Source organism: Pimephales promelas, chromosome 14, assembly GCF_988280905.1.
Source record: "Pimephales promelas chromosome 14, fPimPro1.hap1.1, whole genome shotgun sequence".
Lineage (NCBI taxonomy): Eukaryota > Metazoa > Chordata > Actinopteri > Cypriniformes > Leuciscidae > Pimephales > Pimephales promelas.
The window spans coordinates 33745918-33773095 of record NC_142782.1 but is presented as its reverse complement, the minus strand read 5'-3'; the positions used below and the strand labels follow the sequence as shown (position 1 = coordinate 33773095).

At 38.3% G+C, this 27178-nt stretch overlaps 1 protein-coding gene across 12 annotated transcripts in view; it reads left to right on the top strand.

Annotated features, from left to right (window-relative positions):
- The window catches only part of LOC120489059 (uncharacterized), a 57142-nt gene that overhangs the window by 6825 nt on the left and 23139 nt on the right, over positions 1-27178 (top strand). For 2 of the 12 annotated variants that reach the window (XR_016146563.1, XR_016146569.1), the window contains exons 1-6: positions 2966-6413; positions 11814-11898; positions 11981-12084; positions 16283-16392; positions 17426-17575; positions 22447-22531. Coding sequence is in view for 1 of the 12 variants with exons in the window: in XM_089119886.1 (XP_088976012.1) it covers positions 6274-6413; positions 11814-11898; positions 16283-16366 (309 nt within the window). In the remaining 11 variants the exon portion in view is untranslated. Of the gene's footprint in view, positions 1-2944; positions 6414-11813; positions 11899-11980; positions 12085-12193; positions 12729-16282; positions 16617-17425; positions 17576-22446; positions 22532-27178 lie in introns of those variants that run through there. The other 10 variants (XR_016146567.1, XR_016146568.1, XR_016146566.1 and 7 more) reach the window with 8 other exon arrangements.

Here is a 27178-nt window from a genome sequence, read left to right as displayed (position 1 = left end):
GTAAGAGCAGTGTGAGCTTCTTTCCAGCATCTGCGGGCTGGATTAGCCAGAGGAGACGGAGCTTGTATTATATCCTGAAGGGGCTTGTACTGTAAAGGTTCACTACAAGTTCCCTCTCCTTGCTTTTCTCCTCCTAAACATACCGCCGACTTGAATGGGAGGATAACTCTTTGTTAACAGGGCAACTATTAACTCACATGGAGTTAATCAGAGTCAGTGGAATGGTGTACGTATTAACATCTGAATGGGCCATAGTCTCCACTCTGGTCTGCTTTATATGGTGGGTCCTCAAAAGAGACAAGGCTTTGCGCTTTAAATACTTCCTACTTCCCAGTATTGGTTGGCCTGGAAGAGAAAGCTGTGTTTAAAAGTAAACACTTACCAAAAAAAAAAAAAAAAAAAACCCACTTCCTGTGCGTGCTAATGCTAATGTCACTGTTATCCAGATCCAGGATTCTGGATCCGAAGTAGATGAATAGCGTTTGATCTTTGACATCCATAAAATGCTCACATCCAGTCCTAACATGCTGTAAAAAGACTGTCTTTAAGGATTCTGTCTTTAAAATCGCAGCCAGTGACGCCATTTACAACTGAGAGGAAATTTGGAGAAGCTGGCGAGCAGTTTTGGTTTCTTTCTAAAAATGGACAGAGCCGTGTTTAATTGCGAAAATATTCCAGAGCGTACATGTGCTCTCCGACAGCAGTGCTGGTCAAAGACAATGTGTCTGAGCTTTAGGTGCACAGATAGTGTTGACCTCCTCATTCAGACCCCTGGCCCGCCGAACAGGAGGAAACACTAATTAACATCTTACAGCTCTCATTTGTTCTCAACACCACTGGAGAAACAGAGTGTGAAAGCGCCTGTGCGTAGTTGTGTGTGTGTGTGTGTGTGTGTGGTTACATATAAAGCGAGTAAACAAGCTATGTAGGAAAATGATAGTGACATGCAATGCTCTCTTCTAACGTTTTGAGCTCGTTTTGCTATAAATAACTCCGCCAACAAAGTGACGTGCTTGATACTAATGCCTGATGTCTTTCCAACTTTTGCAGAGAGCATCTTCCAGAAGTTTGACCCTGTGCTGCTCCCAGTTTGGCCTCCTGTAGAAGTTTCCAACACTTTCTCATCCCAAGACGTCATCTAACTGACGCTTTTGACCATACGTCAACATCCAACGTTTTAGGGTACCCTTTAGCGTCAGTTAGATGACGTGGGTAGGTTTAGGTCTGGGGTAGGATCTTGGGATGAGATCGGTAGGGTTGGGTATCGTTTGAATTTGAACGATTCTGATTCCGATTCCTTGTTTCGATTCCGGTTCCTGACGATTCTCGATTCCGATTCTTTTAAGAGGCGGGGTCAAAAAAGTTTAGCTAACCTTGCTAACCAACGGTCTTTCTGAAGGAAATAATCCTTTCTGATGGAAATACTCCTTTAGTCACAAATTTTGCATTTTGCCGAGATTTCGTTATTTTTAGAAAAATGAAGCCACACTTTGGACCGCCGACGTAAGCTACTCATGTTCGAATCGCGCGGTTATGCCAACACTTCTTCGTTGGTGTCGCTCAGCGGTTTCTTCTTCCGCTCGGCGGACTGTGAATATCGAAACTAGGAATCGAAATTTTAACTTTTGAACAAAAAGTTAGTCCCGATGCCAATCGATACTCGATTCTCGATACCCAACCCTAGAGATCGGGCTGAAGTTTCAGCTCAGGACGTCATCGGGGATTACACGAGAAGGCTAATGTTGTGTAAATTTCCCAAATGTCTATATGGTATCAGCTCCTCTGTTCTCCTCTGATTAGCTCGGCATGGTCTATTTGCTAAACCGGTGGCCCCGTCCTCTCGAAGGCTTTGCTTATTTGTTCTTGATCATTTTATTGAGTCGCTGGATTGTTGTCGGGGGAAAGTAAAGCTGATGTGGAAACGTAGACTTAGTGGGATTTATCCATGGGAGTGAAAAGGGCCTTTTTCTCTGGTTTTGTTGGTTTAAACCTTGTCTTACCAGCCACCCCCCCCCCCTTCCACCCACCAGCCTAAAAGCTTTTGACATCTTCATCTAGTTCACAGTGGGCAGGCTTTGTTTGCTCTTGTCAGGAGAGCGGATGGGGTTTTGCCCCTGTGAGCCTAGTGGCACAAGCGCAGGACTTTGCCGTGGACGAAAAAGGGAAGGGGGTTGGAGGGGGGCGGCTTCTCCGCTCCAGCTCGGGCCAAAAGCGGGGCACCCCCTCCTCTTTCAGATCCCCACAATATGGTCATTGTCCGGCTGTGAATAACGTGGCCACTCCGGCGATGTGGGCCGCTTTGACTATGAACCAGATTTCTTTCTTCAGCGTGAAAGAAGTCTAATCCATGTAAATATGGGGATTCTGTAGATAGAGCTTTTGCTGCGGAGAGTGGGGTGGGGGGTGAGAGGGAGGGTCAGCAATTTAACCTTTGACCTGACAAATAAGGAGCATGAAAGTTCCAGAATTGGCAGACAAAAAGAGGCTCCCGCGGCTGATTGAGTTTTCTTTGTGCCGCTCTGCCGTACGAGGCTGACTGACAGATGACGTGTTGTGAAGACGAAGCTGGGTGCATCTCTGTACATGAAAGGTTAGCGAACGGTTTGTTTTTCTCTCTTTCGAGGATTTTATCGTTTAACCGTGGTGGCGCAGGGACGATCTGGCCAATGCCAAACCATGAAGTCAAGTCAAAAGCCTGTTTTCCCCGTACAGCCTGCATCTTGCACTCTTAAAACGGTTTTAGTGTTCTTTGAATATAACGTTCCAGAAACCCCCACAAACACACAACACCCAAATGTCACTTGTAAAACATCAAGGGAGTCATAACATAGCTGGTAAAGACACAAAACATTGCTGTTAGCCCCGATGTGTGATATCGCTATGTTTACAATGGTGCATGGAAAAAATGCCCCCCCTTTTTATCTGTAAAAAAAAAAAAAAAAAAAAAGTAAGGCATTTTACTCTTGTGAGCCTAAAATAGTAATAAAGATCTCAACATTTTAGGATCATAAATACACTAAAAAGTTTATCAATTGTGTTAAACTTCAAAAGTTCACTCAAACATGTAAATTCTGCCATCATTCATCATAAAAGAAGATATTTTGGAAAACATTTTTTTTGCTTCACAGTAGAAATAAAGTCAAACGGGTTCGGACGGACTGGACCGTAAGTGAAGAATAGCAAAATTGTAATTTTTTGCAAGAACTCTGTCTTTAATATGGGCAAATAATGTGGTTGAAAACACCCAGGTAGTTGTTCATTGAATCTCTGACTAAAACCAGTGTGTGTGAGTGTGTCATAGTGACCCCACCTCATCCAGACCTGTTCTTTTCATGACTTCCTTCCTGCTTTTAGGGTTTTATCGTTTCCTCTGGGAGAAGACAGTTTAAGAGGCTGTCTGATCGGTTCTTGCGTGATGCGTGTACTAGATCAATCAATTACGGATCTGTTCTAATGTACTTTAAATATAGATATGTATTTGTTCTGCATGCCATTTTGTGAGTGATAAAGCTTCATTACAACCTTGTAATGCAACTTTGCCGGACAAAGCAAGAGCTAGTGAATATGTGTGTGTCAGTTTGTGCATGAGAGAGCGTGTTTGTGAGAGCCTTGATTGGCTTGTATGTTTTCTTTTCCTTTCATGTGTTTTTAGTCTCCAGTGCTTTGTTCCTTTTATAATTACAGCAGTGTTCTCCTCTGAGAGCACTGGTTGCCGCGGTGAGGAGCACACACACATACACACACACACACACACACACCCCTCTCTATCCTGCAAATACCCATTAACGTGTAGAGCGAAAGCTGTCTGTTTATACCTTTTATACAGGGGCACAATTAAAACGCAGCAAGATCAAAAAGATATTGAAGTTTTCTTTTGGGGGAGATATGGTTCATAAATGCAGATTTAGATATTGATGGCAAGCCTTCTTTTAATCATTAGGGAGATGATGATCGTTAAAGCTACCTCAGCAACTCGCATGCTTATATGGCTCCTTTTTTACTTTTTGTCACCTATTGTAATTCCAAAGATAATGCCTGTTTTCATACAGGTTTCCCCCAAATACGTCATTGGACAGACAGACAGATAGTCGCGCGCTATTGGTTGAGTCAATTGTTGCTACTTGTTTATAGTTGTTTCAGCATATAAATCTGGGAAACACTGATGAAATTGCACACTTCAGCTTTAAAGATGAACGATAAACCTGGCAAACAGTTCTTAGAAATGTATTGGACATTGACATGATCTGCATTTTGTGCTGATTTTATATGCTTTTTGAGCTGATAATATCCGAACCATAATTGGTAGCCGAAAGTGTTGAAAATGTTTAAGTATAAATGTAGAGTTTCAGATGTGGGATTGATATATCTGTAGTAGGTTCAAGTAAACGCATTAGCCCCAACTTTTATCCATTGCTATATCTAAGTCTTTAGATATTTATTTTACTGATGTGAATTTAAAATATTCATACAGGTATAGTTTTACCAATGTTTTGGACCTTGAACCGTTTGGACCCCATTATGTGGAGAAAAATCCTGGAATGTTTTCATCAAAAACCTTAAAGGGGACGTATCATGCAAAATCCACTTTTTTTTTAGCCCTTAAATGGATCTTGTTGTATATTTGGAGTGTTTATAAGTACAGAAAAGATAAAATTATTCTCTTCAGGTGCTTCGTTTATATCTTTATATTCTGTTTTGGTCATATTTTTCAACCTGTTCAGATTTTTCTGTTTTCTATGACGTTTTTTGAACTACAACGTCACCGTATTTGTAGCTGAACTGACAAATGAGGACATTGACTACCGGTCCAACACTTCGAGCAATCCGCCATTATTATTTCTCGCTCCGATTTTGTAGTCCGAGCTCAATGATGCAGAAGTTACGAGAGGGCAAGTCAAAATGTTTGGTTGTTGGATGTAGTGACCTGAAGCACTTCAAGGATTCCCACTTCAACAACCTCCGCCAGTAACGTTATAGAAAAGGGTTTGCCGATTGACTTTCTTTGGAGACGACGAACAGAGCATTTCGATAAGCTGTAAATATCGTTAATAAAAATAAAGTACTTCACTTTCTTAAAGCACATGGTGGTCATGGTTTAGCAGTACCTTTGTCTTTCTTTGTTTTTGTTTTGAAGTAACGTTACACGTCTGCAGTGTTATTGTTCTTGAGTTTCATCAATGGTCATTTAGCTGCTGTGTTTTCATATTATCAATACAGATTGTTTGTGGTAAGATTAGACCGTAGTCATTTATCTTGTCAGTGTGCTTGTTTTAACAAGAGAAATAGTCGACTTCCACTAATAACACAACATAGTTAACGTTAACTCCAACCCGATCTCACGACCAAGTCGTACGAATTCGACGAATGATTAAAAAGTGGCTAATTCGTAACAATTCATACGACCTCACTCGTACGAATTAATACGATTTTGCTAAATCGTACATATTTTACGAATTAGCCCATTCGTATGAATTCGTACGAATGACCTACCCCTTACCCCGCCCCTAAACCTAACCATCACGTGGGTTTAGACAAATCGTACGAATTAGTACGAGTGAGGTCGTACGAATTAGTACGAATTAGACACTTTTTAATCATGCGTCGAATTCGTACGAATTGGTCGTGTGAGAGTGTTGTTAACTCACATACCAATAGGTTGTTCTGCAGGTTCGTCGTCGTCTTTATCGACTCGCTCGCTCTGGCTCGAATATGTAAGGCTTGATGGACAAGTCTTCTGTTGTTGACATTTTATTAACGCATGAATAAAAATGTTCTTTGAAGGTATCGTATATAATCGTATATCTCTAATCAAACTACAATAATGGCCGAACGCGGGGAGTTGAACTGACCGTGAACTCGACTATGACGCATCTCCTTTTTATTTAAAGGGGCCGCTTTGAAACGGGTCGCTCAAAGAGGCACATCAGAAAAGGGGCTTGTGAAGCTATAATAATGAGGAATTCAGACCCAAGCATTGCAGTTATGTTTTATATAGACCACAACCGCATGATTTAAATGTACCCTTTAATTTCTTTTCGACCGAAGAAAGAAAGACATGGACATCTTGGATGACATGGGGGTGAGTAAATTATCAGCAAAAGTTTTTTTTAAAAGTGAACTACTCCTTTAATATGCTTGGATCAGAATGACATTGAAAAGTTGATCAATCGTGACACAGATCCTACGTGTAATAAGCTCGTCACAGTGGTTGTATCTGAATGAAATTACCGCATGGTTTACGGTAAGTAACTGTGACTCCCAGTACGGGTTTTGATGACTGATCCGGTCCTCATTTTTATTCCAGGAGTCAGCGTGGATCCGTCCTCGTTCAATTCGCACTCATCTCCCCTGCCTCACGGGTGTGAAATTATAAGCTCCGAGGACTCCCTCGTTCACATTTTACAAGACTCCAGGTTATTAGCCAAACAAGGCGTTCATACACTTCCCCGGTGCCACAGTTTTCACAGTCAAGGATTTGGACCTTTATTCTCGATCACCCCCTGTTTTTTCACCTCTCTACCCTCCTCATTTATGTCCGTCTCTCTCGAAGGGCTCACGGACGAGGTGTTACAACAGCCTGATGTGAAATAGGGTTTGACTTGAGTGAAAAATCAGGCTGAGATCATGCCCCCCCCCTCTGTCCGCTCTCTCCTGCCTCGCACCTTTCATATGCGCTTTCATTCAGTCTTTTTTCCAGAACAAGGCAAAATGGTTTTTGCCACATCCATTTGTTCTCGAAAGAGGAGACAAATTACAAATGTGCTCACGAGCCTTTGTACTTGAAATGCCTTTTTTATACGCGGAGAGGAAACTGATGAAAAGCACATCAAAGTGGTTCGACGGCGGGCCGATTGAAAGGTTTAGAAAGTTTCGCCCTATCGCAGGTCGCCCCGCTCTTTCTAGTCCGATTTTAGTTACGGGCTCATTTGAATTAAGCTCGCCCGTCAATTAGCATGACTTTTACCCCGGCTCGCTGGACTTCAAGGGCGCGCAACTTTCCTAGCGCCGCGTGTTGTGTGAAAGCCTGGCATGCTGTTTCCTTCCTTTTACCAGCAGCTCGTAGGAAATGGTTAATGGCCTGCGTTTGGCAGGATGGAGGGGGGGAATGGAGAGGTATTTTACGGGGAGCAAAAAAGGGGGGATGTGTGTGTGTGTTTGAGGGGGTAACAATGAGGAGGGCAGTATAGGTGACAGGTGAGTCAATCAAAATTAAAACATATGCTGCCCTACCCAAGACCAGATGCTCTGTGTTTTAGACAAAGACAGAGTGAGGTTGTGCATTAGTGTGTGTGTGTGAGAATAGGACAGAGAGTTTTTGTTTCTCAACTAGCTGTATGGGGGCTGGTTTTGTGGCAGGGAAGGCGGTATATAGAATTAAAACTCGTAAAAACATCGACTGCAGCCTCTGAATCACAGTTCCTTCATGACGGAAGGCTGAATGTATATTGCTTTTCTTCGTTTACTACCGTTGGGTTTGACAAATGTTGACTTTTTATTATCATCATTTCTGTACACTATAAGATTAAACGGTAACACTTTACAATAAGGTTCATTAGTTAACATTAGTTAACATAAGAATGAACAATACTTCTTCAGTATTTATTAATCTTGGTTAATATTAATTCCAACATTTACTAATACGTTATTAAAAATCAAAGGCTGTATTAGTTAACACACAGTGAACTAACATGAACAGCTGTATTTATATTAACTAACATTAACAAAGATTAACAAACACGGTAATGCATTGCTCATCGTTAGTTCATGTTAGTTAATGCATTTACTAATGTTAACTAATGAACCAGTGTTGTAGTACTCGAGACTTGGACTCGTCTCGGACTCGGTCTCGAGACCATATTTTAATGGTGTTGGTCTTGTCATGGACTCGTGTCCATTTGGACTCGGAATTGACTCGTACTCGAACATTTTTTTTTTTTTAGGACTCAGAATTATTCCCGAGTCCACTCGAGTTCAATTCAAAATATTTTTCATGATTATTAATGTATGTTAATAAAATATTTCTTTAAATTGATCGACACATCCAGTGATTGGTGATTTTCTAGTGCGCAACTGCGCATGACAAATTGTAATAAAATTACTTTTAACACCACCTACTATGTGGCCTTTTTACCCTAAACTGATCATATTTTTTAAACTCTAAGTAAATTCAGTAAAAAAAAAAAAAAGGATTTCTCTAAGTAAATAAAAGTAAATTAGGTAATCAACCCTCACTGGTCTCGGTCTTGACTCGGACTCGACCGTCTCTGCTTTCGGACTCGACTCTCTATGGACTCGGTCTCGACTCGGACTCGAGTGAGGTGGTCTCGACTACAACACTGTAATGAACCTTATTGTAAAGTGTTACCGATTAAACTTTAAATATTGGTTAAACTAGACAATCTCTCATCAAAATAATTGAGTACACAACAATTCTGTGAATTCTCTTCACTGAGTGTTTTATACGAGGTAGCGCTGTATTGTTATTTCATGGTTAAATGGGTTTTAAACCTTTTTAGTATTACATTATTGTGCTATTAAAAGCTGCTAAACATGATTCTAACTCAATCTGTGCTGTCTGCTTTTGGTAATCTCACCTAAAACTGTACTGTAGGTGCGCTTGAAATGGGTGTTGCATTCATATGCAACACACAGGTGAATGTTGACTAATAGATGGTATAAATTAAAATTGTGAATTTATTACAAATATTTGGGATGAATCATTGATTGAAAAGAAAAAGTGCATGCCATAATATCCCATATTTCTGTTGCTAAAGCTTAATGCTCAAAGCCTTGTGTTAGTTAATGCCACACCTGTGCATTTATTTTCTCTGTTGTTTCCTTCAGGAAATGCAAATTTAGTTGAAAGCAAGTGTATAGCATTTTTCATTACACAAGTAACCATTTGAAGAATATAAACAAACTATATTTTTTGCAACCGCAGTCTACTTTTCTGTGTGTCTGATTTAAAATGAAGGTAAACGCAAGTAAGAGAAGTGATGTATGCCAATAAGCTAATTAAATGTTTGAGGGGACCACGAGAAGACGAGTGGAGGGCTGAGCAGCTGAGATGATGAAGAGTGTGAGTTAAACTGAAAGAACTAAAAGAAAGAAAGGAGACAGAGGGGATTAAGCTGTGAGAGAAAGAAAAGGGAGGGAGAGAGAGAAAAAGTGTCTATTCGTGTGTGTGTGTGTGTGAGAGAGAGATGTGGTGCACACTGGGAGTTAAGGTCCAACTCGACGACTAAGCTCCTCAGGGGGACTTTGGGCAATATCCTGTTAGAGTGGAATGCAAATCTGTGCGATTGTGACCAGGGGCCTGGCACCACAGTTCACACACACACACACACACACACGCCTGCCTCCCTTTCTCACTGTCCTCCTTATCCCATCAAAAGCCCTTTTTACCTGTCAGGTTTTTTTTCTCTTACAAACATTTATAGAAACTGGCATGTTCAGAACAGGTACTTCCACCACAAAAAAAAAAAAAAAAAAGGCTGCACCAAGCCACCTGATGTAGCACAGTTTAGTGAGGCCCAAGGGGGGCGCCCGTGGCAAGACTGACCTGAATAGTCTTACAAACAAAAAACTACCGTCAGGATCTTTAGAGCATCTGCAGGAAAAAGGGCCATGCCTTGCTCTTAAAGGGATAGTTCACCCAAAAATGCTGTCATCGTTCACTCGCCCTCAAGTCGTTCCAAACCTGTAAGACTTTCTTCTTCTATTTTGAGGAATATGGGTAACCAACAGTTGTTGGATCCCATTGACTTCCATATATGGGGGGAAAAATACAGAAGTCATCAGAGCCTGTCAACCAACGCATTCTCGTCCCAAGCCGTCATATAGTGACTCTTTTCCCAATGTGTATATGAAGAGTTCAGATGCAAAAGCCTCTAAGTGCCATTTGAAATTTTCTTCTAAAACAACCCGGTCTCATCCCAAGACGTCATATAACTGACGTTTTGGGACGTCTTTTGACCATACGTCAATATTCGCCTTTTTAGGGCCCTCTTAAACGTCGGTAGATGAGGTTATGGGATCCTAACTCTACCCCATACCTAAACCTAACCCTAAACCTAACCCGTCACCTAACTGACGTTAAAGGTAAAGCGTCAGTTGTATGACGGCCCGGGATCGCCATCTACCGACGTTTAAGGGGGCCCTAAAAAGGCGGATATTGACGTATGGTCAAAATACGCCCCAAGACGTCAGTTATATGACTTTTTGGGATGAGACTGTGTTATCTAAAATGACCATTTTTATCAAGCTTGTATTTTTAAGTTCAGTAATTTCACTTAAATGACAATTAATAGGTAATCTTCATTGCCATTTAAGTGAAATTACTGAACTTAAATATATAAGCTTGATAAAAATGATCATTTTAGAAGAAAAATGGCTTTTGCATCTGAACTCTTCAATATACTTCCAATGCTCATGACACCCTTTAGCATCAATATAACACGCTTTGGTTATGATAGGTTTAGGTCTGGGGTAGTGTTAGGGTTAGACCACTAGGAGGCGCCTTCTGCCCCATATATATCTGCATCTCATATTGACGCCATGTGTGTTGGATGTCTACACATTCGCAAAAGCGTCAGTATATGACGTCTTGGGATGAGAACGGTGTCAACTGACTGCAGAACCGACGTTCTTCAAAATATATTTAAACAAATATGTGTCGTGTTCTTATCCATAAGCACCTGATAAGCTCTAAAAAGGACAAAAAAGTGTATAAAACGGTGTTTTGATCAACGAGACAGCGCTAAAACTTAAAACTACTTACCTCAAGCTCCATTCATTGGCATTGACAAGTTGGCCTCTTTTCTCTCGCCATGACCATATTCTCGTCTTTTTTTTTCAACGCACATTAGAAGCCGAATTCCCAAAGTGCGATTCATCTTTCTCTATTTGTTTACCACTAGCACATGTTGACATTTGATTCTTCTATACACTCTAAACTGTTCTGGATTGTTTTAACCCATAATTGGGTAAAATATGGACAAACCCAAATGTTGGGTTAAAAATCTAATTTAACAATTTACTTTCAACTGTACATTTTTTAATTACATTTGACCACATTTGACCCAAATTTGGGTTGAAAAAACCCAGCATTTTTTTTTAGAGTTTATTAACTTGTGTCGTAGCCTACGAATCAATAGGTATCATCATCTTAGTTACAGTCTACATACCCAAGTTTATTAGACACATGTTGTACAGTGTGATGATCCAACACATTCTCATCCTAGGGTGTCATATAGTGACGCTTTTGCCAAAGCATATACATCCAACGCACATGGCACTCTTTAGCGTCTATATAACATGCTTCAGTTATAGGTTTAGGTCTGGGGTAGTGTTAGGGTTAGACCACTAGGAGGCGCCTTCTGGTGCCATCATGTGCATTGGATATGTCAGTATATGACGCCTAATGATCTTATACACTCGAAACAATGATGGGTTGTTTGAACCCAAATTTGGGTAAAATATGAACAAACCCAAATGTTGGGTTAAAAATGTAATTTTAAAATTTTCTCAAACTTTCACTTTCAACTGTACATTGTTTTAATTACATTTTTAACCCAACATTTGGGTTTGTCCATATTTGACCTAAATTTTGTTTGAAACAACCCAGCATTTTTTTAGAGTGAATCACAGTCTGTAGTAGGCATGAAGAATATAAACCAACTCAAAAATAATTACAAATAAATGTAACATATACAAATTAAAAAGAAAACTGAAATGTAAGGCTTTTTTTGTTTGTTTTTTGCACTGAAACTCTTTCAGATTTCATGTTCAGACCTTTTTTTATTGTCTTTTAGCAGCTTGACAGCCCTCGATCACTCTTTGTTGCGTGGAAAAGAGCAGCATGAACATCCTTCAGAAATGCGTTGGACCAGCATGAGGGTAAGTGAAAGATTTTTGGCCGAACTAAGTCTTATTTTAATGGCATTTCTGTTGTCTTATTTCTCACATTCTGTCATGTTAGTGCAATTAAGGAAAGCTGTTAAAGCTCAGATCTGCTGCGTGGTTTGTGGCTTTTCACTCTGGAGGTGTTTGGCGAGGTCCGTTCCAGACTGGAGTCTGTTTGAGGTAACGGATAAAAAGCCGAGACACTTTCATCTGTGGTTGATGTTGTTCAGTCATCTTAGTCATGCTTTCCTCTCCCACGTCTCCATGAGTCACGTCGGCTCTTTTTTAGGTCGCCCTCTTATTTAAATGACCACCAGGAAGAAGTGGGAACCCGGTGGTTTACAAACTGACGTTCATGCACAGGAAACGTTGATGTTTTTTTATTAGAAAATACCAAAGGAACCGTCTGGGACGCTCTTCAGAAGAGTTGAGAGGCTCCGTTTCAAAGGGCCTCTCTCCGCTGGCAAACTCTGATAGGAACTGATCTCAAGTGCATGTTGGGAAACATGTTTGAGTCTAATGGGTTAATTAGCACCGAGTGTTGCTCTGTCTTCTGAGATTTAGCCTGTCATTGCAGCCAATGTCTTAACATGACTGTTTAAGGGGGCTGAGCTCTGCTTTAGAGGAATATTCTGGGTTAAATACTTCAGCATCTGAGATGTGCTGTTGATTGACATAAGACACTCCTAACACATTTGGAGAACTTAAAAGACAATCAGTGGCAAAAACTTCTTTTTGTATTTTTGTCTTGTTTTTCATTAATAATATCTACACATTAAGATACATTTACAGTACTTGGGAAGTACTTTAAGCACTTTAAAAAAAACTTTTGCTGATAATTTACTCGCCCCCATGTCATCCAAGATGTCCATGTCTTTCTTTCTTCAGTCGAATAGAAATTAAGGTTTTTGATGAAAACATTCCAGGATTTTTCTCCATATAATGGACTTCAATGGGGTCCAAACGGTTCAAGGTCCAAATGAGAGTTTCAGTGCAGCTTTAAACGACACCAGACGATGAATAAGGGTCTTATCTAGCGAAACGAGCAATAGCAATGCGCTCTGCGATGCGCATTCGTGACTCTCCTGTTTGAACTCGATCATCAAAATGAACAAATCTTTTTTCGAGTCATTTGGTTGATTCAATGAATGAAATAAACTAAACGACTTGAAAAAAAGATCCGTTCATTTTGATGATCAAGTTCAAGCAGGAGAGTCACGAACGCGCGTCACAGAACAGAGCAAGGTGAGCATTTGAGCTTATAAAACGTAATCTTTTTTATTTATTTTTTAAATGAACGCTCGTTTCACTTGATAAGACCCTTATTCATCGTCTGGTGTCGTTCAAAGCCCTTTGAAGCTGCACTGAAACTCTCATTTGGACCTTGAACCGTTTGGACCCCATTGAAGTCCATTATATGGAAAAAAATCCTAGAATGTTTTCATCAAAAACCTTAATTTCTTTTCGACTGAAGAAAGAAAGACGTGGACATCTTTGATGACATGGGGGTGAGTAAATTATCAGCAAAAGTTTTTTTTTTTAAAAAGTGAACACAGAATATTGCTTAAATGTTAACTCCCGATTAGTAGCAAGATTTCTTTCAACGGGATGTTTTCTTTACTTTTCCACTCTGTTTTGCATTTGTTTTTAAATTAGTGCTTGTCATGCTGCGGTTAATTGGATTGAGCCGCAGAATCCCAGATTTGGAGCTGTACTCCAAACAGAAGCACTCTTCAGTGTTGACTTGGTAATTCGGTCCAGCTCTGTATGGTTTTGTATGGTCTCTGTTGCAAAACAGCAGCAGCACTCCAGGCCCTCAGCCCCTGAAAGGAAGCCCAGGGCCATGCTGGTTAGTGCAAACTCCCCGAGGATCAGAGCAGGAAGAAAACAAGCCGAGAGAACATCCTCTGGTGTGATTGACACGGCGCTAGCTTGTCAGCTCCAGTCTGCTTGAGTCTAAAGAGATGGCTTAGGAAAATCAGTTGAATGAAAACACACCATGCGCAGTGTTTTGTGAGTGACTTCTATGGTGCGGCTCTGCAAATGTGTCGTGTTTACTTAGTATTAGTTTTCCATTGGAAATATCTAAACATTCTTAAATCAAGGTACATTTACTTCAGGGTTTCTGCGGGTCTCCTACTCAAAGTAAGGCCTTAAAAAGTTCTTAAATCAGAGCAGAAAGTCTTAAATGCTTGAAATGTTGCATGCATTGCAAAAAAAATGTAATAAATCCTTTTTTGTTCTGTTTCCCCAAAAAAAAAAAAAGTTAGTTTTTTGTTGTTGTTGTAGTTTTACAGACATTACATTTAGAGACCATATTTGACAAGTTGTGTTCCCTTCAATTTCTTGGTCTTAAAAAGGTCTTTTTATTAAAGTTTATCCTGTACTTGAGAAGCAAAATCACTTAAAAATCAACAAAAAACATTTTTCTTAAAACAAAATATCTTTAAGTGGGGTAAAAAAAAAAAATCAATCTTAATACATTATATTTTCTGGCCTCAATGGCAGATTTTTGTCTTGTTTCAAGCATAAACGCACTTCATTTTGATATTTTTTCACTAAACATTTAATATCTTAAAGTCCCCCTGTGGTGAAAATCCAGTTTTTAATGTTGTTTATGTGTCTATGAGGTGTTTTTAATATGCTTTAAGACAAAGCATGTGTAAGTTCATAAGTCGACAGCATTGCTTAGTATTTTCTGCTTAAACAGAAGACAGTATCAAAAGCACGCTTTGAAATCGCTGGTGTTTCTGACGTCACAAACGACCTTGTAACCAATCGGGTGCGTTTCCCGTACAACGACGTAGTTCACTGCTTCACTACCATAGTACGATGCATCGTTGGAGAAATCAACTAGCTAGTCACGACTGTTTCCCGAAACCCACTGTCGCAAAGTATCGTCTCTGCAACTACGTTGGTTTCGCACGTGGTGAGTAATAACTATTTTTAATGAAACTGTTTGAGATCCAATTAACGCTAGATTTTTTTTTAATATAAATTACAGACATGTTATCTGAGGACTATGTCTAATTGTTCTCAGTTATTTTGCTTTATTACCAGACTCAATATTTGGCTCGTTCTTACAGTAGAGCAGGTTCGCACATGCGCACTCTTCAAACACGGTACGTTCAATCTTTTGAAAATCTAAAAGACGTAAATTACATTTGTATGTATTGTACTGAATGTCAGCTTGCTTATTTTGCTCAAGATAAGGATTTATTACGTCCAAATGTGATGCAATATAGAAACGATGCCTCCACACAACTTTGCGATGCTGTTTGCGAATGTGCGTTGGATCGATGGTTTCGGGAAACACCGACTCGTTGAACTATGCTGATAACGACGAAACTTGCGACTATAGTTGGCTAACGATGCTTTCGGGAAACGCACCCCAGATCAACATGTGATCGTCAACCAGTGGATCTCTGAGCTGAGTGAGTGAGTGAAAGCGGGGCTCATTTGCATATTCATACAACCGCATATACTAAATGAGACAAGGGTGTCGAGTTACATTCAAGATATTTTAAGGTGTGTAAATTTTTTTTAATTTTGGTGAGTTTTAAGGGATACAATTATTGCCAACAGGGGTACATTAAGTAATTTTGCATTAAGTAAATACATCTTGATTTTTTTAGATATTACAAGATAAAAATACTGAGTAAAAAAACATTTTTGCGTTGGCCAGCTGCAAATTTCGGTTTTCATAATGACAAGAAAGAACCCTTTTGTCATAAAGGTTCTTTATAGGCTATTATTCATTCATATATTACATTATTCTGCAACATTTTGTAGTTGTAATTAAATTATTTTTTATTAAACTGCTGTAGTAATGTCGTAGTTTTTAATCATGCTGATTTTTGGAGGAGAAAAACTGAAATGGCACTCTTCGTGTGATATTAACCACTTAAAATTATATAAATATATACATTTTCTAACCCCCATATCTTTTTTTTATTGAATTTTCAAATAATACAAATATAACAAGACATCACCATATCATATATAAAAAAATAAATAAAATAAATAAAAATAATAATAATAATAACATAAATAAATAAAATAACCCCCATATCTTGAATTTTGTGATCATTCACATGCATTCATAAACACATTTTAGGGTTTAGATGTTTGTCAAATATTTAATCCTGAAAGGACAAAACAAATGATAATGAATGAACCCAAAAGGTTCCATATAGAACCTTTTTCCTGGTTTAGGGTTCTTATTATTGAAGCCTTTAAAAGGCTTTTGTATAGAACCATTTGGGGTTCCAAATACGCAGCGCTGATAAAACCTTTTAAGGTTCTATATAGAACCTTTTTTTCTAAGAGTGTTCTTTGAAACTCGAGCTTCTGACACCCTCCCTTCTTCTTCCTACAGTTTCCACACAGTTCAGAGACGCCAACGGACGACGCTCCCTGTGTACATGTGTTGCTTGGAAACCAGCGCACTGGGACCGTGTAGTGCAACACACAGAGGCACTGGATGCAGTACGTACAGAAAAACACGCTCAAAGCCCACGTGTGGACAGCGGCCTCCAGGCGGCCAGGAACATTTCCCACAGACTTTAAAAGTGTAGTCAGTAATCTTTACAGTGCTGGATTTTAACCAGCTGCTTTAACACCATGTCTGCAGTATTATAAGTAAATTAATTATGCACACGTAAGAATGTAAAGTGATGATTAGCATGAATTAAAGTCAATAATTGCAATGAATAAAAAACGCTCACCCTATAAATGAGTGCATTTTGGGAAGACACGGCACAGATTGAAATTAAGTTTATAATTGAGTTATAGGAGATCTGATTCATATTAAGATTTGGACTATTCATGTCAAATGTTTTATTTTCCAGCACAAATATCTTAATATTTTTGAATCAAGATGCATTGACTTGAGAATATAATTAAGGGTTGTTTTATGAAAAACTGAAGTTTGTGCTTAAAACAAGAACAAATATATGCCAGTGTCATCAGAAAAAACAACTCTTGCTTTCCTGTTGACTCCATTGGCAGATATTTGTTCTTGTGTTAAGCTTAAACTCAATTCATAAAAAAATAAATTCAGAAAACAAGACTATATGCCAGAATATCTTCAGGCATTTTGCTTCTTATTAAATGTATCTTGATTTAAGAATCTTTAGATATTTACACTGGAAAATAAGACAAAAAATACTAATATATATATATATATATATAATGTAGTGCTGCATTTAAATTTAGTTTTTTAAAATGTCAGTATATATTTCTTGATTATTTCATTAATTAGAAATTTAAATGAAATTTTCTTAGTTCATCCGTGAGTTTCATGCTCTCAGATAAGATGTATTCTTGTCAACATGTTTACCTTCCAGATTACCTAGTTGAGTGTCTTATGAGTGCTTTGCAAATCAATTCAACTGAATCATTTAAAAGAACCAGCTCAAAAGGAGGATTCGTTCACAAATCTGACATCAAAGTTTGACCTTCCTGAATGTGTTGTATATCTGTAAGAAAGGACACTGAAACAAAGTTCTGTGTGCTTCAGGTTCATCTCATTGAAGGATCAGGGATGTCATCTGGTTGTCTCAATTTGTGTAGTGTGGACTTTGGCTGGCTTCACCCCCTCCAGCTCAAAGGATAAAGCCGGATCAAGAACACATCCCTTCTAGTATCCATGGACTTGTAGAAAAAGCAGGTATACAGGACTTCCTTCCCTCTTGGAGTCCAGTGTGTGTGTGTATATGTATATATATATATAGGCGATATGGTTAGACGAGCTAACCATCAAAACCTAGAATATCGTTTATAGCTACAGATTGATAATTCGCTACTCTACTATCATTACTTGATTCATGAAGGTAAACGGAGGATAAGATAGCTTACATAACATAGTCAGGCAGACAAAAAACCCCCAAAAAACCAAAGAGATAGTATGTATAATCGTATAATATAATAGATAGTGTAATACACTTACTAATAGTCCAAAAGCATGACAGCCAAGTCCGCATCAGTCGGCCCCCCTCCTCCTGCTCACGCCAGCGAGAAAACGCTGGCCCAAAGTTGATCCTCGTTCTGCCTTTAACGTGATCACTTTCTCTTTTTCTCTGTTTGCTTTGCTCGGATAAAACCTTTGCTTTCTGGTTTTTCTGTGCTGCTTCGGCCATGACTATAACAGTTGGCTCGCACGTCCGATTTTAAGGAAGTGGGGGTGGTGGTGGAAGTGACGTATATGCTGTAAAGCAGTCGAATTTTGTAGTTCTCTTTGTTCGCCGGTTACTACCCGAAACCCGAAGTTTAAAAGTACGATTAAAAACGCTACAGACCCCTTCAGGCTATGGCAGACGTGTCTTTCAACCTATTGTAAGTCGATGTACCATCACAAGAGACTTGGAAATATATTATGAAGGTTGATAAGCTTTAATGAGTAACTAGAAGACAGCGGTAACACTTTATTTGAAGGGGTGTGCATAAGACTGACATGACACTGTCATAAACACGACATAACATCTGTCATGAACATGAAGGAGTCTTTATGAAAGTTTATGACTGTTGTCATTAAGTGTCATTCGGTAATGTAAAGTTGACATTGTTTAAGATGTCTTTGTTATGACAACTTGATCATAACCTGTCACAAATATGTCATAACAGGTCTAATTATCAAACTTAAAGAAGTTATTTAGCTTTGATTTAACATTACATTATCCTGTCATATGTGGTTGGTTTTGACTTTGGCCATCATGACACCATTATAACTGTGACATGAATATTTTACTTGTCCTCAAGTAAAGTGAAACACATTGTACTAGTTATAAAGATGTCATTAAGGGTTATTACACTGTCAAATGCTTTAACAACAGTGTCATTAATATTTCCCCTTACCTCAAGTAAAGTGGAACACGTTGGACTAGTTATTAAGATGTCAGGTTGACAGGTTATGATTTCTTGGTTAATGTCAAGTTGTCATAACAAAGACATTTTAAACAATGTCAACTTTGCATTAAAAGTGTCAATTTACCGAATGACACTTAATGACAACAGTCATAAACATTCATAAAGATTTCTTTATGTTCATGACAGGTGTTATGTCATGACAGTGTCATGTCAGTCTTATCCACACCCCTTCAAATAAAGTGTTACCAAGACAGCTTGGCGAGTGAGTGTGTGCAGTTTACGTTGTAGAACAAAATGTCAAAGTATAGCCAAGTTATGTTTACCGCTTTATTTCATTTCATTCATTTATATAGCACAAGTAAACACAACAGAAGTTGACCACTGTGCTTCACATAACAGAACTCCAACAATTATTTAAGAAAAACAACAACAAAAAAAAAAACGAAATATCGATCAGACTGCAAAAGAAAACCTAAAATAAATTAATTTTCACTTTAAACTCATATAAAGAGGATAGCGATACAAGGAGACAGGGAGGCTATTGCACAACCTAGGACCGACAACAGCAAAAGCACAAATTTTTCTCTTATAAGAAATGTATGTATTATAAAACTCCGTAGGAAAACCAGTGGCGAATTAGACTTCTTGGATTTGACATCATACCTGCAATTTACTAATCTATTTCTGCTATAAAAAAAAACAAAAAAAAAACAAACAAACTTTTTGTGCTATGGAAGGATTCTTCGATGCCAATCATAGACATATACACTAGACGTCACCTTGGCTACGGCAGTTCATTGGAACGAATGCGTCAATAGAGCCGCCATCTTGAAACAGGGGAGCCCCTCCACTTTAATGCATCAGTGTCAATGTAGTAGACACAGGTCTAACGGAAATAAAATCACAATAAATCATCATGAATGCGATTTTTCTTGTTTTTTTGGTTTGTTCTAACAGTCAGACATGTATTTATCATTGATTCCAGAAAGAAACTTTTTTTTTTTTTTTTTTTTTCAAAAACATTCTTCCTAGTTCAGATTTCATCCGTGAACATCATACACTGCACAAAAGTCCGCCACCATCAATGAATTCGACGTAAAGGCAGAGATAGCAGCAATACCTAGCTACTTCCTATGACAAGACCCCTGTTCAAAGATGGCGGCGGTTTTGACGCATGCTTAGAACCCCAAGGTGAGGTCTAGTGTATATCTATGGATGCCAATAAGGAACCTTTATATCTATGACGTGCTTGACAGAACCGTTGAAGGTTCTATTATAGAATCTGTTCTTCAAAGAGTATAGAGTGTGTTTGCTATTGTTGACTCGTGTGTGTGTGTGTGTGTGCTATAGTATCATGGCTTTCCATTAACCAAAAGCAGAAAGATCCTCCAGCAGAGAGAAAATAGTACTCAAAGACCTTTTTCTTTCAGCAACCCACTAATTTGTGTCTATTTTTCATATATCCAAGTTATTTTATTGCGACTATGTAACTGTGCTTTTTGTAATTTCTAAGACAACGTCCATAGCTAAATCTCCACTTAGGGCAGGTTCTTGCTCCTTCTTTTAATGGAAGGATGTTCTGTAATCAGACTCACGGAGACGTTTCCCTAATGATGTTTACTTCAAACGGGTTCGAGTGGCTCCGAAATGACTCATAATGATCCTTGGCAGTAAGTTATATTATAGAGGAAATTGAGATTTAAAGAGCCATTTCAGAGAATGGGCTTTCTGTATTAATCACTGACATTGTTAAAGCATAGCTTCCAGTGAAATGAGCTGTCAGTCCTCTACTCCTGAACACTAATGGCGAAACGTGGATGCTGCCGTATGAAGTGTTCAAAGTGTGTGATTCTAAAGAGCTGTTTCCATCATTTACCTTCTCTCATTACGAGAGTTTAATATGTTTTTGTTTCTTTCGTTTATATTTAGGTTGGTTTTTGTGTGTGTGTGTGTGTGTGTGTGTGTGCACAGGCTGATGGGGGTTTTTTTGGTCTTGGAGAGTCGTGGGAGGATACATTGAAAGTTTTAAAGAAAAGAAATTTGAGGAAGCTTGTTATGCATGAAAACTTAATCTACATGTCAGAATTGCTGGATAATATCATTTTATTTCTGCACTCCAAAAAATTATGGGTTCTTTCAACCCAAATTTGGGTCAAAAATGGACTTAAACTCTCAAATGTTGGGTCAAATATGGACAAACCCAAATGTTGGGTCAAATATTGACAAACCCAAATGTTTGGTCAAATATGGACAAACCCAAATGTTGGGTTAAAATGTCATTAAATGTACAGTTGAAATTAAGTGAAAGTTGTGTTAATTTTAAATGACATTTTAACCCAACATTTGGGTTTGTCCATATTTTGGGTTAAAACAACCCAGCATTGTTTAGAGTGTGCACTCTAAAAAATGCTGGGTTGTTTTCACCCAATTTTGGGTAAAATATGGACAAACCCAGCCATTGGGTACAATTTTTTAATTAAATTTTTAACCCAACGTTTGGGTTTGTCCGTATTTTACCCAAAATTGGGTGAAAACAACCCAGCGTTTTTTAGAGTGTGGTTGTAACATGAAATCAGTGCCCCACAAAATCACAGATTATAACTACACATTAGTCACTATGATAGAAATGTCCACAGGCAAATTTAATTTTTATCCCACTTCAAACTTGTCTTAAGCAGAACGCTCATTTAAACGAGTACCTGCATTAACTGAAGCTTACATGTGCTTCCCATTATGCATGGCAAAACAATTACATTAGTAGAATTTGTTGTAAAAAATGTAAAAATCCTTGAAACAACAGTTATTTTTTTCTTTTGCATGCAGCAACACTGAATAAAATATTAAGAGTTGCTTTCATAGTTTGGATATAAGAGTGTTTTTGATGAATTGCTTTTGTTCCTCCTCTTGTGTAAGTCTGCTGCATAAATGTAAATGTATTTTGTCCAGCTGTTTTGAAGCTGTTCCCCTTGTTTTAAGTATAAACAAGTTCAACAACAAGTGGGATAAAAAAAAGGCCAAATACACTTATATAAATTCAAGATGCACTCTGTGAAAACAAGTCTTAATATTTTATAGTGTCGCTTGTCTTAAAGATTTTTATGTATTTTAAATGGAAAACTAAACAAATATATATATTTTTTTCAAGTGTGCATATCTTGCTAAATGTAAAACCTCTATGTGATTTTATTGAATTATTGCTCAAATGTTTTCCAATGCATTTTTGTCCCGTCCGATTCTGATCAGATCAAATGGACCGATGTTGATGGTTAACTTTTAAGGAATAATTCTAATTTGTTCAATTTAATTAATAATACTGTTTTTAATTGATTAGATAAAGCATATGAAGAGTTCAGATGCAAAAGCCTCTAAATGCCATTTGAAATTTTCTTCTTTAATGATGATTTTTATCAAACTTGTATATTTAAGTTAAGTAATTTCACTTAAATAACAATTAATAGGTAATTATCATTGCCATTTAAGTGAAATCACTGAACTTAAATATACAAGCTTGATAAAAATGATCATTCTAGAAGAAAATTTCAAATGGCACTTAGAGGCTTTTGCATCTGAACTCTTCATATTCATTTTTACAGTGTAGTTTTTCTGTCTTCCCGCCATTGACTCAAACGTGTTTCTAAATGTGTGCCTCGTTTCTTGTTTCGTTTCCCATCACAGAACTGATGACCAGGCGCCCCAATCCAGGATTAACACAGCGGACGCTTTTCTCAGTGGAATGACTGGTTAAACCCTATGAAATCAGGCAATGAGATTACAGGGCTTGACTTTCCCAAAAGCGCTTACAAAGTCTGCTTTAGATTCCCATCTCCATCCCTTTGTCACCGGTGGCCTCGACTCACTGTGAAACAGTGGTTTAACATAGAACATGTGTCCTTGTGTTGACAACTGCACTTGACGGAGGCGGAGGCTTGTGAGAACGCGAATGTGAGACGGGGGAATTGAAGTCTCGCAGATCTGTCTCCAGATCTGTCACAAAACCAGGGGCTTTGTTTGGGATTTGGATCTGCTGTTCAGAGATCAGTGCTTGGCAAGGAGAGTCTGTCGCGCTCGTCAGCTGTTGATTATTGACAGTGTCTCGAGGTGTCATCCAAATGAGAGACATCTGTGTAGAGGAGACAAGGGGTTTGATGCACGTTGACGTGCATGAATATTAATGCGACATGGACATAAACAATGATGATATGGGTGAGAGAGAATCATCATGCAGTTTGTCCACTCAGTATAGTGAATTTGGGGGGAAAGCCTTGCTCTTGACACGATCTGTTTAGCTCATCTCTGGTTTTGGCGTGACCACAGAAGACTGTTCAGCCTTGGCTCGTCTCTCTATGGAAACTTTGCCAGCGGTGTATCACTTGCTTGGTAGTTTTGTCTTGGTCTCCATTGAAAATAACAATAGATTCTTAATTCAAGATGCATTCACTTGTCTTGCTTCCTAATCTAGACCGACTGTTGTTGGCGATTTTGCTTTGGATGAATGCAAAAATCTTAAATGGCCTTTTGAGTTTTAGATGTAAAGCTTGGGATGTCCTCATTATGGTTTCACGGCATGTTTTTGACTTTCCCGAAAAAGACTCATGTCCCATAATTCCAAGGGTTTTCCTTTGTGTGTTAGTCCCAAATAAATGTCGAAGTCTCTCGGTTCGTATGACATCCAGGAGACCATTAAATGTCCTGAATTGAAATGCAGCTGAGGCAACGTGTGTCATGTAGAGTTCAGATCTGCTGAAGCCGACTAGCCACTCGGATTAGTTATTCAGAGGATGGAATAAAATTACTCAGTCACTTTAGTCCATATTATTTAGTCCAGCATTCCTGTAGCTCAAACAGTAAAGCATGCCGCTAGGAATGCTAAGGCCATGGGTTTGAGAATGCATGAACTAATCAAATTGAATGCAATGTAAGTCGCTTCTATCAAATGCATAAATATAAATATAATATTTTGAGTTAAATGAACTGCTGTTTGTCTACCAGTGATGAGATGTTGAAAACATAACTGCGTTTAGTGAACATTTTGTGAACTTGACAATAATCAACAGTTTCAGGTTTTTTCCTTTTTCCCCTACAGATCGATAGATTCATTCATAATCAATTAAAGGATTAGTTCACTTTTGAAAAAACTTTTGCTGATAATTTACTCACCCCCGTGTCATCCAAGATGTCCATGTCTTTCTTTCCTCAGTCGAAAAGAAATTTAGGTTTTTGATGAAAACATTCCAGGATTTTTCTCCATATAATGGACTTCAATGGGAACCGGATGGTTCAAGTATCAAAAGACGGTTAATAACTGTTTCAGATGCAGCTTCAAATGTCTTTAAACGACACCAGACGATGAATAAGGGTCTTATCATGCGAAACGATCGCTTATTTCAAAACTTATTCCAAAAATGTAACTTTTCTAAGGACAAATGCTAGCCTTGCTCTATTCTGTGAGGCGCGTTTGCAACGTCACGTATTACGTAATTACGTTCAAAAGGTCACGGGCGAACTAGCCGGAAGTACAGAATCAAAATCGTCCGACATCGTTGTTTTTCCTTTTAATTCCTTTTTTTGTAAACGGTGTTTGAGTTAGTTTGCACGTTCAACCTATGCGTTCAACTTGTAAACACTGACTCTGTACTTTCGGCTACGTCGCCCGTGACCTTTTGAACGTAATTACGTAATACGTGACGTTGCAAACGCTCCTCACAGAATAGAGCAAGGCTAGCGTTTGTCCTTAGAAAAGTTACATTTTTGGAATAAGTTTTGAAATAACCGATCGTTTCGCATGATAAGACCCTTATTCATCGTCTGATATCGTTTAAAGACATTTGAAGCTGCATCTGAAACAGTTATTAACCGTCTTTTGATACTTGAACCATCCGGTTCCCATTGAAGTCCATTATATGGAGAAAAATCCTGGAATGTTTTCATCAAAAACCTAAATTTCTTTTCGACTGAGGAAAGAAAGACATGGACATCTTGGATGACATGGGGGTGAGTAAATTATCAGCAAAAGTTTTTTCAAAAGTGAACTAATCCTTTAAGACTTACACGGTCAAGAAAATTATGAAGATTACTTAATGTTTTTTTTATTGTTTTTTTTAAATATCTTATTTTCACTTACAAATAGTTTCTTGAGTAGCAAATCAACATATTAGAGTGATTTCTGAAGGATCATGTGACACTGAAGACTGGAATCACAGGAATAAATTACATTTTGGAATATATTCATATAGAAAGTTATTCTAAATAGTAATAAAATATCACTGTTTTTACTGTATTTTTGATCAAATAAATGCAGCCTTGGTGAGCAGAAGAGATTTCTTTCAAAAGCATTAAAAAATCCTAATTATTCTAACTTTGAACTTATATTAACTTTTGAACGGTACTGTAGACTTCTTCATATGCAAAACCAGCAAAGTGTGATTTGATTGCATGATGAGGAAATATTTATTTGTTTGCATGGACGACGCATGGGCGACACATGCACACATCCCCTCTTATGATTATGCATATTCGCTGGGTCTGTGATGTGATCGTCATAAAGCTGACATCTCTAAACCTTTGCGGGAACGGCCCAGGGGACCGTTAGATCAGACTTGTGGGGCGAAGCCTCAGAGGAAACGCCACCAACCGCCTGGAATCGCCGTCACTTTCAAGGGATTTGACTGAACAAATGACAGCATATGGTAGATGCAAGGAGAGCTGGGTATTGTTGTGACTGGGGCTCGAGTGTGTTTCTCTCCCACCCCCTCCAAAGTATTTCCTCATTGTGTTGTCACAGACGCACTCCTTCCAGCGCTTTAATTAGCCTTCATGAGTGTCCATGTGCTGGAAGACTTCCACTCTGGAAAACCAGCCTCTTTCACACACGTTTTGGGCCGCTGCACCTCCTTCGGTCATGCCGAAACTAACGTTACAAGCAACGGTAGTTTGAAAGTCAGGCTGATATCTTTTTCTTCGTTGCTGCCAGTGAGGTGAGCTGGTCTGATTCTCCATCCCTGTGATTCTGAAGGGGGAAAAGGGATTTTCTTACTCATCTGTGCTTCCATATCGTGTACAAATATCTAAATATCGAGAGGCTGTGCTGTATCGTGAATCAGTAAGGCGTTGTTAGACACGACGCGAAGCGGAGTAACGTTAACCCCTTCAGCCGTTACTTACTCACGATACAGCAATTGCCTCGAGTACCTTAGGCTACTGCTTTTATAAAACGGTTAGGACTACAACACCATAAACATAATAAAGTAAAAAAATATGTATTAGTGCAACTTTCATTATGTAAAATAAAATAACTAAAAGTCTTCCTTCCGCAAGAGAAAATAGTCCCTGGCCGTGAACAGCAACAACGCTTCAAAGTGTAAACTGCCGTGTTGCGGAGTGATACATAGAACCGTTGGGTGAAGCGGTCATAGCAGCGATCTTTTTCTTGAAGCGAAATAACATCGGAATTTTAGCTTTGTTTTCTGAAACATTCATCAAAAACAAGTGAGTTTGTGCTTGGAACAAGAATAATATTTGCCAGTGGTGTAAAAAATCGTTTATTTTTCCTTTGGCAGATATTTTCAGCATCATTGCTCAGTCTTCAGTGTTACGTGATCCTTCAGAAATCATTGTAATATGCTTAAATTGATCAAAAGTGACAGTAAAGATTTCTATTTTAAATATGCTTTTCTTTTTAACTATATTCATCAAATAATCTTGAAAATTATGGAGTGTCTATTTACTGGCAGAGGCTATTTATTTACATTAACTCCGCCCACTGACGTCTGATTTGGTCAGACAAAATTACGGAAATTTTTTTTCGAATCTACCTTTTTCCGAACTTGCTCTCCCTTTTCCCATCACATGTCAGATCGGAAAGACATTTATTTTCAATAACAATTGACGAAATATTTGAAATATGGAAAAAAGTGTCTTAACGTGTGTTTCATAATACCATAGATCATTTCACAAGATGTAAACAACACTGGTCCAGAAACACTTCCTGTTTCAGTTTGTAACTGTTTTCTTTATTTCACATGTAAAGAAAACATCTTAAAGATGTTTGTTTAACTTTTTGATTCAGTTTTGAATGTTGTATTTTATCCCAGCTTTTATGTAGTGTTAAAAAACTGAAACAGGAAGTGCTTCTGGACCAGTGTTGTTTACATCTTGTGAAATGGTCTATTGGGTAAGGTTAGGTAGGGCTTTATTGTCCCAATAAGGCCGCATCCATTTAAAAATATAAATATAATCATTTACACTGTTATAATTGCATGCCTTTTAAAGTGTACAACAACTTTTTAATATCGACTATCTACTATTTACACTTAACCTATTGCAAAGAAAATACTGCTATTTTTACATGGTGTGAATAGAATCTGTCGCTTTTCGCTCTTAGCATAATCTATTGCTATTTGCTGTTAGT